The sequence below is a fragment of the Varanus komodoensis genome, unplaced genomic scaffold (genome assembly GCF_004798865.1).
Source record: "Varanus komodoensis strain SLA01 unplaced genomic scaffold, ASM479886v1 scaffold3, whole genome shotgun sequence".
Classification (NCBI taxonomy): domain Eukaryota; kingdom Metazoa; phylum Chordata; class Lepidosauria; order Squamata; family Varanidae; genus Varanus; species Varanus komodoensis.
In genome coordinates this window covers 919,674-931,138 of record NW_025335761.1, presented here as the reverse complement: position 1 = coordinate 931,138, position 11,465 = coordinate 919,674, and the positions used below count along the sequence as shown (strand labels likewise).

The 11,465-nt window shown below is 42.5% G+C and overlaps 1 protein-coding gene across 1 annotated transcript in view; it reads right to left on the bottom strand.

The window, feature by feature from the left end:
• Positions 1 to 14: 14 nt before the first annotated feature.
• E2F8 (E2F transcription factor 8) overlaps positions 15 to 11,465 on the bottom strand; it is a 28,496-nt gene continuing 17,045 nt past the window's right edge. Inside the window, exons 12-14 of the mRNA XM_044437205.1 lie at positions 10,906 to 11,294; positions 6,441 to 6,607; positions 15 to 89 (exon numbers count right to left, since the gene is read on the bottom strand). Coding sequence (XP_044293140.1) covers positions 20 to 89; positions 6,441 to 6,607; positions 10,906 to 11,294 — 626 coding nt within the window. The 3' untranslated portion in view covers positions 15 to 19. The remainder of the gene's footprint in view (positions 90 to 6,440; positions 6,608 to 10,905; positions 11,295 to 11,465) is intronic.

Here is an 11,465-nt window from a genome sequence, read left to right as displayed (position 1 = left end):
CCTTCTGATTGAGTACCAGTTATGAGCAAGTTGTAGAACAATGCAGGGCCTTCAGATTACACTCAGATGGTCCTTCCAAATGCAGTTGCCTAGATATGAAGGAATTAAATAAATCAACATGTCACATGGAATGAGCTAGGTTCGACGTAAAGTATGATCAAACCTTTAAAAATAAAATTAAAGATAGCTAAGGACATGCTGATCGGCTGTGTAAAAGATGATGGCATAGGAGCCAACAGCCAGGCTAAACAGCTGTTCATAAGGATAAGACGGCAGTCAAAGAACATCGCACACCCCCCCGCCCCCAAGAAAAAAAAGCTGTGAACACAATTCTTGGAAACAAAAACCAAATTGAAACCACAATCGTTTGGCCAGTTCCTCATCTTTTGGCCTTGCTCATCACTCCTTTTGTTGAGTCAAGGCCTCATCTACCCCATCCAACTCGGAAACCAGTTTAATGGATGCTGCAATGAGATTAGGAATGCTGAAAGACCAACGCACTATCTGGCCAGGATAAAATAAAGAGAAGGTGGACACAATTAAGGAAGAACTATGCAGAAGAGAGAAAAGGATGACATGCCCCTTTGAAGAGGAATCCTATGAGGAAGAGCCTGCAATGTTAGCAAGAGAAGTAAACGCTGTTCTGAAAGCACATGGAAGGAAAAAAGCATCCAAAGTAGCTAGGATATCACTAGAACTATTCCAAGATGCAGATCCTGAATTGGTCCAAATACTAACAAGAACATGCCAACAAATATGGAAAACAAAACAATGGAAATATACATTCCAGTCTATAAGAAAGGAGATGCTAAGGAGTACACTAATTTCCCATGCAAGCAAAATGTTTACCAATAGTTTACCCTTTATGGAGCAAGAAATGACTAATGTTCACACTGGATTTTAAAAAGCAAAAGGCATTCAAAATCATATTGCAAATATATGCTACTGGAGTACACCAAAGAATTTCAGATGATCAAACTATGCTTTATGGGCGACAGCAAGGGCTTTGGCTGTGTGGATCACAAGGAAGTATCAATGGGCTCTGAAATAAATGGATGTGCCTCAGCACTTGATTGTCCTGCTGCAAAGCCTGTGTCATAGACAAGATGCTACTGTTAGGGCCAGAAACAGAATGGTTTCCTGCAGGCAATGGTGTCAGACAAAGATTCATTCTATCTCCTCATCTGTTCAATTTGAATGTAAAACATATCATAAGGAAGGCTGGATTAGGAACAAAGAACAGACAAAACTGTGGGCAGGAGAGGAGCGGTTAACAAGAAGGCAGAGGAAGAAACATTAATATAAGAAGATGGCAGAGAATCATCTGCGTCTGGAGAGGACATTTCATGGTTGCCATTGAGTCAGTGTCTGTAACTATCACCAGAGAAAATTGGAAGCTGCAGGTTACAGGAGGCTGTGACTGGAAGAGAGTAGCTGCTCAGGGCTCTGCCACAGAGTTCACACTGAACAAGACGACTCAAGAACAGTATCACTGCAGGTCAGGCTGAAACTGAGAGTATCTTACAACGACCCTGCAGCGTTATCCATTGCTTTTATCACAATGCTGCTGGTTGAACTGAGAGAACAGTACAAACCCTGTAGTGGAATGCACCATGTCACCCTGCAAGATGACATTTTTGGATTGTTTTGATTGGAGATTGCCCGATATCCCTCACCCCTGAGAATTGTCTAAGTAAGAAGGGCACTTGATTTGGTTACTACAATCAGCCCTTGCTCCCAATACTTAAGAGTTAATAGATGACATTTGTCAGATGACAAAATGCTTCAGTGTCTACTTGGTCAAGTTAGTCCAGATGTTAGGAGGATGCATCAGAGCTCACACCTCAGCCTTGTTGGACTTGCTCTGAAGATTCAGTGATGCAGGATTCAGTGATGGCTCCTCACACAGGTGGGGACAGTGGAGATTCCTTTCCCCCATGAAAGCCCTTCTACAGAAAGCACCCAACTAAAGGGGAATCCAATACTGGGAACACCACTGCTCCTTCTCAGGGCCCCATCCTAGCTGAATGTCACCTCCCCACCACACCTGGGACCCAGAAACAATGAGAACAGTTCTGGGTGAAGACCAGGTCTAGTGATACAGTCCCTACCAGCAACCCAAACCTCCTATCAGGCTCAGTACTCTAGTGGTACATTTTTAAGGGCAGCTGCTCACCTTGACTAACCCCATAGTGAGATCCCAAACCACACTCTACAAGATCAGGAAGTTGTGTAGATGCATATGTTCTAGCAGCTTTCATTGCCATCAAGCAAGCCATCAAGCCCCTTCATAAAGCTAAGAAGCCCTAATAGTCCATTCAGGATCATGTCATCCCAAACACCACCACTGTTGCTCAGAAAATTACTCTCTCCACCACCTGGTCCCTACAGTTACTGCAAGAACTGCCAAGCGAGAACAGGCCATTCTGAGAGTTGTGGAGATGTCAGCATCCCTAATGTCAGCCAGTGATGCATCTTTGCAAACCCCAACCCCATTACACCACTGATCCGGCCTTTTCAGAAAGCTCGCAGCCCTGAGCAGTTTCAGGCAGAATTGGGCCCAGCAGGTGTCAAATAAGAGCCATCCTTCTTGGTTGTTCAAAGCTGATGTAAGAATTTCATGGGGCATTGAACAGAACACTAGGTGACCTCCAGGTGCACTACAAACCACCTTCTAGATTTTAAGAACTATCCTGTGGAAGAGTGAGAGAGAATGTTATGTTCATACCCTGTAAAGAACCTTTTCTAACAATGCAATTGCATGCATGTCTACTCAGAAGTTCATGACTGGGACTCAGGAGATCCAGGTCAGGTACAGACTCTCAGCCTAACCTCCTTCACAGGGTTGTTGCTGTGAGGATTGAGAGGAGAATTATGTAAGCTGCCTTTTGCTCCCTGGAAGGAAAAAAGGCAGGATATAAATATAATAAATAAATAGTAAGTCTTGCTGAGTTCAATGGAATCTATTCTCAAAGTATAGGAGAATAGAAGTCTATATGGCTTATACAAGTTTTAATCCAGACAAGATGCTTGGCTTTTAGAACAGAAACAATCTTCATGTGGATAACAAAGCACCTTTTAAGAGCTAAAGTTCCTTGTGGTTTACAACAGACCTTTTGAAATGTTCTTACTTTCATCTGATATACAGAGTGACTTTGCCTTCAAAGACAGCATATCTTGGCAATGATATATCATGTGAATGAGAAGCTACAGATACTTCAGACAAAAACAATTTTTCCTGCCTACAACCTGGCCTTGATGTGCCAATGGGAGAAGTGGCATTGCAACTATAAATAATAGTAAATAAAAGCAGCAAGGATGCATTCCAGTTTAGAGTCCCAAAACTGCTATTTCTCCAGAATGAAAACAGGCACATTAAGCCTGTTTAAGCTTTGAGCACATAAAGTTTATATTCTACATGCCCCAAAACTTCTACCTTGGGTGTTCCCTAAGATTGGGGACTTCCTATACTAAAACAAACGAACAAACAAACACAGATCACATTTTTGCTGACATCAAGGGTTGCAGTGAAATGTTTTGTTTGATGCTGAAAACTGAGTTCAGATGAATTATTTATTGCATTGGGACTCATCCTGCACCTCTGGCTTGTACTAAGTCTTTTGAGCCATGCTTCCCATGGCAGTCATTTTGTGGTGGTATCCACAAGTTTTTCAAAATGCACACCAGGTAGGTATGGAACTTCCGTCTGTACCGAATGAGAATGCCGTTTCTTTTTCTTGTCTGGCTTCTCCTTTCTGGACACCTTTCTTTAGCGGTCCCTTCGGTCTCAAGGTGCTTTCTTTCCTTGGGCTTTTTAGATTAAGACTGTCCTGAGCACTCTAACGGATTTAGAGCTCTCACCATGTTCAGCCCGAGAAGGGGCACTTCTTTCAGCTGCTGAAGGGCCTGCAGATACGATAGCCTTTCTCATTGTGATCAAGGCTCTATCCCAGAGCTCTTTCTTGAGGTTTTCACAGCTCTTGCAAGCCTGTTTGTTGAAGGCTCAACAATGGACGTATTTGTCCATGTGATGTCGTTCACCCAGACAGAGTGGGCAGAGCGAATGCGTGTCTGTAGGCAGCATTTTCGCTCTGAGCTGGGCACACCTTCTAAAAGCAGAACACTGTGCCATTAAGGGAGAGTAACATGGTATAGGGCTGAAAGAAAAGGACAGCTTTTTAAACAAAATTGGGGTGGAAATATGTGAGGGGAAGGGGGGAAAGGGAAGGGTTTGGGAAGGAGGATTTTGAGGTTGTGGGAGGTTTGAGGTTGTGGAAGGAGGATTTAAAAGAAGGTTTAAAGTTTTAAAGATTAGGTAAGGAAGAACTTTGCGAAGAAAATCAAAAGTAATGAGAGAACCCAAGGCACAGTGAACAGCAGTTGAAAGCAGACTGGGGATGGGATGGGGACTCTGCCCATTTATATGAGGGGGTGGGGGAGCGCAGTTCCCACCAAAAATGTTACTAGCAGAGAGAATCTTCCCGAATACAGGCACTGTGCACACACAGAGATCATGACAAAGAATGGGGGACTTCCAATACTAAAACAAATGAACAAACAAACTCAGATCACATTTTTGCTGACATCAAGCATTGCAGTGAAATGTTTCTTTTGATGCTGAAAACTGAGTTCAGATTAATTATTTATTGCATTGGGACTCAGCCTGCACCTCTTTTGGGCCATGCTTCCCATGGCAGCCATTTTGTGGTGGTACCCAGAAAATTTCTCAAAATACCCACAGTCCAAAAAGGGTCCCCTTCCCTTACTGTATTATCAAGAAAATCATTGCAGTAAAAAAATAATTAATAACTGGAATAGAACAGTGCAGTTATTTCAGTGAGCTGAATGTGCAGGGAATACAAGTGCCATTCAGATGTTTGAGAGCAGCGCATCAAAAAGTAAAGTCAGACTCCAAGATCAAAGAGAGCTTCACAAGGCAGACAACCGAATCAGGTAATCAGGTCATGCTTGAATCAGACTGAAGAAATACAGTAAGCCTGGAAGGCATTAAAAGATACAAATAGAAAAAAAAAAATATAAATGTCTGTAATGTGAAGAGGAACCAGGCAACCTCCAAGAAATTCAAAAGACAAGACGCAATAGTAGCTTCTAGCAAAGTTCTTATTGATTCAGGATCATGGCTAGAAGGACTTAACCTCACAGCCCCGTAATGGAAAACAGGAAATCATGCATTTTTAAAAACAACACCAAACAAATTCTTGTCACATTTTCCCAAGTCATTACCAATTAAAAACTTCCTAGAAATAAATTACAGGGGCTAGAAGGAGGTATATAGAGTAGAAAGCAATAAAAAAATGCAAGGGCTTTCAGGAAATAGAGCAACAACATATTTGGAGACATTGGACAAAAAAGTCTGAAAATCTAGTTATTTGTAGGTGCAGTAAGTCACAAAGGGAAAATAAGTTATTTCATACACCGCAAGCGATTAAAACTGGGTACAAATCAGGATAGGATTGCGACTTTCCAATCCTGGCCATAAATCTAGATATTTGGTGAAGTTTCCAGGAACTGATTGAAGAATGCACTTCAGAGTAATTTGGGCAGTATCTGAAATGGCAAGTCAGTAGCTTACGTAATTCTTTACATTCTTCTGACTTTCATCAAATGGAAGTTATTGAAACAAGTTCTCAGGGGACAACTGGATACCTGTGAGGATGTCCATTTAATCCCATCCAGAAACCTTCCTATATGTTGGAAGAGAGACTGCTGTTCTTGTCCCAGTGCCTGTAGAGAGGCTCCTTCTTCCTTTCTTGAAAATGAACTATGTGACCTTTTATGTACCTTTCTGATGTCATATAGAATTTTCTTTTATGTGCTGCTTCTGCAAATACTTCTGCCCACATTCTCTTTCAGTGCCAAGAACAATCCCATGTATGATAATTAGAAAACGTAAGACTCAAATTTTGATTTGAAGCAATTGATTACTTCTCCTTAAATAAACTTTAGATTTACATAGACATGATTAAGGTTTTTTAACTTTACAACCACATTAATCAAAACACAGAACTTAAAATGTTATTTAAGCTAAAATAACTCAAGCCTTTATAGTTTAAAATACAATATATTACATATTTGGGACTGGCAATGTATGATTACCTATTTATTACATTTCTATACAAATAGCAAAAAAGAGAATTCATTTTTCACACAACTATGAAGTTAGTAATTTAAAAGAATTTTTCTAAATCACTTCTTTATTTGTTTAAAAAATACAGAAGTTGATGCATGTCTGTGCTACTTTTTTGAAGCGCTAACGTTGAATAGAAGAATTATTTTAAACAAGTGTTCCAGCATGAAGAAATTATCCTTATGATCAAAGATCATTTCCAGAGTGCACATTATAATACCAGAAATAAAGTCGTGGCATTATATCTATTAAAAGGAGAGTTCAACAAAATTTTATTCCAAGTCAAGCTTACGTTGACATATCATGCTCTCCTTGTATAATACCTAATTTTCCTTGGGAAATTTCAGCTGATTCACAAGAGACTGAATAAAGACCAGGATGTGGGGGCAACTCAGATGATGTTTGGAAAACATTTTCATTGCAATCTTCAGAATCACTGGATGGCACAGGAACGGTGGTCTGGATGGATGGGAAAACCAAAGTTATATGCAAGTAGTCAGATTAAAATACCATAAATGTTTTAATATTAAACAGGCAGAAGGAGCACATCTAGTTGGACTATTAGTATTATTGTTGTTATTATTATTGTTATTATTGTGAATCCATACAAGTGAACAATACACAACTCTACCTCTTGCCACCCCCTGATCTCAGGGAGGCTATGGAACTGTTGTGAGCAGGGACATCAACCAGTCTAGAAAGAAGGCCAAAACATGTCTTGGTTACATTCTCCCTGAGGGACTCTGTTCACAGCTCAAGACTCAATACTATATACTGAAGCACAGGTGGCAGTGATGCCTAAGACTGCCTTTTATCAGGTTTGATACTATCCAGTAAGAGTGGAGCAGGCCTCAGTCACCCATGCACAAGTGAAACCTATTTATACGCTACTCTAACATGGGGCTAGATAAGCTGCATCCAAGACTGTTCTGAAATTTGCATTGATTCAGAAGGCAACTGTCTGGATGCTTCTTGGGACAGCCATATTGTACCAGTTGCATTCGTTACCAGGGCATTTTCAGGCCCAGTTTAAGTGTTGCTATTTACCATTAAAGCGATAAACCACATACGAGCCTCCTGCAAAACGCATGCAAGCACCCACTGTCTCTGCTAGCCACCGTGATCACAAACCAGTGTGGTGTAGTGGTTAAGAGCATGGGACTGGGACTCAGAGGATCTGGGTTCGAGTCCCCACTCAACCATGGAGCCAACTGGGTGACTTTGGGCCAGTCACAGACTCTCAGACCAACCTACCTCACAGGGTTGTTGTTGTGGGGATAAGATGGAGGAGGAGATGTAAGCTGCCTTGAGCCCTTTGTAGGAAAAAGACAGGATATAAATTGAATGAATGAATGAATGAATGAGGGGCTGCCACTAGTTGTCCTCTTCATTCCTCTGCTTTTTTGGCACAAGAAATATGTGCAACATTTTTTGAACTTAAAAAAAATTGGGTCAGATATGCAGTAAGTGTGCATGTGTACACTTATGTAGATCTGAAATGGTAAGTTTCATCTTGACAGTGTCTAGTGTGTGTGTGTGTGTGTGTGTGTGTGTGTGCACGCACCGCACTGTTAAGGTGCAGCAGGCTCCCACCATAGGCACTGACCCAGAGAAGCTGCAAACAGCAGTATCATTATCATCATCATCTTTATTATTATTAACCTGACCATGGTCAGAAATCAACCTGTCAAGAGAAATGATAGCTCTAAATAATCTTGCCTAGTGAAAAAGGGATAGCTGCTAGATAACTTTCTTTGTGGTGAGATCCTTAAGGGGATTTTTGGAGACCTGCCCCTTCACAGTTATTTTTCCCTCCATGCTTTGGAAAAGTGTGAGCCAGCCCTCCTATCTTGGAGCAGCAAGTTTTGATAGCAACCCTGCGTATGCCTCTGTCAACCCCCCACCCCCAGATAAGGTCCGCAGCTTAGGAGTACTCCTCGACCCGGAGCTTTCTTTGGAAGCTCAGGTGACAGCGGTGGCGAGGAGCACCTTCCTTCAGCTTCGGCTGATTAATCAGCTGCGCCCCTACCTGGAGTACGACTGCCTGGCGACGGTGACACACGCGCTGGTGACTTCCCGCCTAGACTTCTGTAACGCGCTTTACGTGGGGCTTCCCCTGAAGACGGTCCGAACACTTCAATTGGTGCAAAATAGAGCTGCCAGGTTGCTGACGGGGACGGGGCGTTATGCTCACATGACTCCAGTCCTCTGTCAGCTTCACTGGCTTCCCATTGAAGCCCGGGCCCAATTCAAGGTGTTGGTTATGACCTATAAAGCCCTAAACGGCTTGGGTCCTGGCTACCTGAACGAGCGCTTATGTCCGTATATGCCCGACCGCCCTTTGAGATCTGCGGGAGAGTCCCTTCTCCGGGAACCCTCCATGAAAGAAATTAGGAGAGTAAGTACTCGGAGGAGGGCTTTCTCTGTGGTGGCACCCAACCTATGGAATTCACTCCCCAAAGAGGTCCGCCTGGCACCGTCGTTACTGGTTTTTCGGAGCCAGGTAAAGTCCTTTTTATTTAAACATCATTTTAATTGTTAAAACATATGATCTGGCCAGGGCAACTTCTTCTTCCTTCTCTTTTCTCCTCCTATATTATTTATTTACTTATTTTATACTGATAATTTTAATTTTATATTATTATGTTTGTAACTCAGTGTATTTTTTGTATTTTTGTATTTAATGGTAATTTATTATGTTCTATTGTATTTCAATGTATTTTATTGTGTTGTAAGCCGCCCCGAGGCTTCGGCAAGGGGCGGCATAGAAATGTTATAATAATAATAATAATATCCCCAGATACTCAAGAAACCCCTTTTACAAGGACCTGGATTTTAGAAAATATTACATAGAATAAAGTTCAGTCCAATTTGCGATACTATTAAAATTACCATCATTTGACCAGCGTAATTCTAACCAAAATAGGCTAAATACATCAAGCTTTCAAAGAGTGTTTTGCTATTCAGTGGCCTCTTCACCTCCCCTGAAAGCAGAAACAAAATATCTCAAAGTGCTTTCAAGGTTACAGTGAAGATCTGCTTTTGTTGGCTAAAGAGCTCCAAGTAACATATCCGATTTGGCAATGCCGCAAGGAATCACTTCTCAGATTTTAAGTTCTGATGTTTTCCTATCAGCAGAGGAAAAACCTCTTCAAATAAAGTGTGTTAATCCTTTTAAGACTAAATTACTGCAAACAGCTGGTGTATGAGGATGCAAATACACTATTCGACTTTATTACCACTTATGACTCACTTCCTCTGTTCATTAGATCTGTATCTTAAGCTCTCTTCTCATACCCTTTTTATGGGAATCCCTGGAGCATCTGCTGTCATTCCTGATGCCATCAAAATTGTGTATCCATGACTCAAGTCACAGCAGAAATGTTACTCTGTTGCTTAATAAGCAGTGCAAGAGGCATGGGATGTATCCAGCCTGCCATCATTTCTATTCCAGAATTACAAGTAAATTGTCATGACAGTAGAAATAGTCTTCAGTGGGCTTCTTGCAATGTCGCCCTAACCTAGTAATTCCATGTTTCCGATACAGCTGTAGTCAGAGAGAATCTTTCAGAGGAAGGAATACCAGAGGCTGGGTGCACATGTCATGACATACAACCCCTCAAGGTGACCACGGTTTGTTTGTTTGACCTCAGCATGCCTGACAGATGATCAGGCTCATGCTGGTCACTCTCCTCCCTCCTGCAATATCCTTCCCCCTCAGTCCTCCAGGAGAGATCCAGCAGGCACCAAAGGGAGAAATCAGGGTTCTCTACTGGACAGCTGCCACTGCAAGCCAAATCCGCTTGCTGCAGCTGATGGGCACTCCCTGCTGTGCAAACAGGGCTCATGCTCTGAAGTGCAGCAGAGAAGATGAGGGAACTGTTCAGGCACCCTCTCTTCCTGTTCTAGAGGGAACTCCTGGAGTGGGGTGTCTGATCCACAGCTAGACAAAAGAGTGGAAAATCAGCTGGGCGGCACTGTGGAAAGGAACAGTGGAGCTTAGCGGATGCCCATTTTGCTGTCCTCCTTAGGTATGAGTGGGAGAGATGAGAATCAGCTGGAAGCTATGAACCTTAGGTGATCTCTGGCTGATCTCCATTCTTGGGTTCAGCCCAACCCAGTGCGCACTTTGGTCCTTTCCCAGCACCAAGCAGCTGATTGCCTACTCCTGCCCCTAAAAAGACTTTTGAGGCAGGATGCAGGTGGAGGGGAGAACACCTCTGACAGCTGTGCAAATCAGCAACTGTTAGTGTCACTCTTAGACTATCTGCTTGGCCTTGGTACCACCACGAGTAGTGTTTTTCATGTTTGGAGGATGCAACAAGCTGTGATGGTACCAAGAAATGTAGAACTGACTGTTGTTTCTGCTTGTGGTTTCTAAAAAGCAAATGTACCGTGCTGAAATACCAATCAGAGTTTGGACTTCTTCTTCTTTTTTTTTTTTTTACAATGGATGGCATGTGAACTTGCCTACACTCTAAGATGCAAAACACTTGATCAGTGGCCCTGCTGGTCTGTACCTACTTCAGCACCCAAACCCTCTGCACATACCGTAATAGCATCTCATTGTCCTAGGACAGAAGGGCTAGTTTTGCATGTGCAGGAGTTCATGGCTATAAGGGGATTCAATCAATCTGAAATAAAGCAGTGCATAAACCAGATCATGGGAGGCTGCCAACTATGCATGGCAGCACAAACAAGGGAGCGCTGTGGCAATGATATGAATTAGCTCATTAATCTTAAAAAAGCTCTCTTACCTGCTGCAAAGGAGCAGTTGGAACTGTTTTTCCACTGCAATCATGGCTGCGTGCTGGTAAGATATTCTGTAATGTTTTCCCTTGTTTCAAGCCTTCACTTCTGGGGACAGAAGTAACACATTCTGCTCCTGGAAAAATCAGGGCAGGTCCAAGTCCCTGATCTGCAGACACCTTTATGCTGGTTGGGATCAGTCCTAAATGTTGTAACGTAAAGTTCAGCATGGAAGAGTCGGGAACTTGGACAGGACTAGCATGGGCTGAAGCAAGAGCAGTGCTATCCAACACAGGTAGGGCAGCTACAGCCGAAGGTGGCAGCATCAGGCTGAGAGGTGCTATATGAAGAGCAGGGACATTAACTGCTGTTAAGTCAGATGTTGCTGGAATGCCACCTATGATAAGAAAGAGAAAGACTAATTACTAAGGACAATAGTTCTTCGTCATCGGGTAGCCCGCAATGCCTCCTGTGCATGGAGAGAAGGAAGCCAAACATCAAAAGTTTGCTTATGGCAATTTAGCTTTAGGTAATTAAGCATCAAGGAGCAGCTGATTTCATAAGAGCA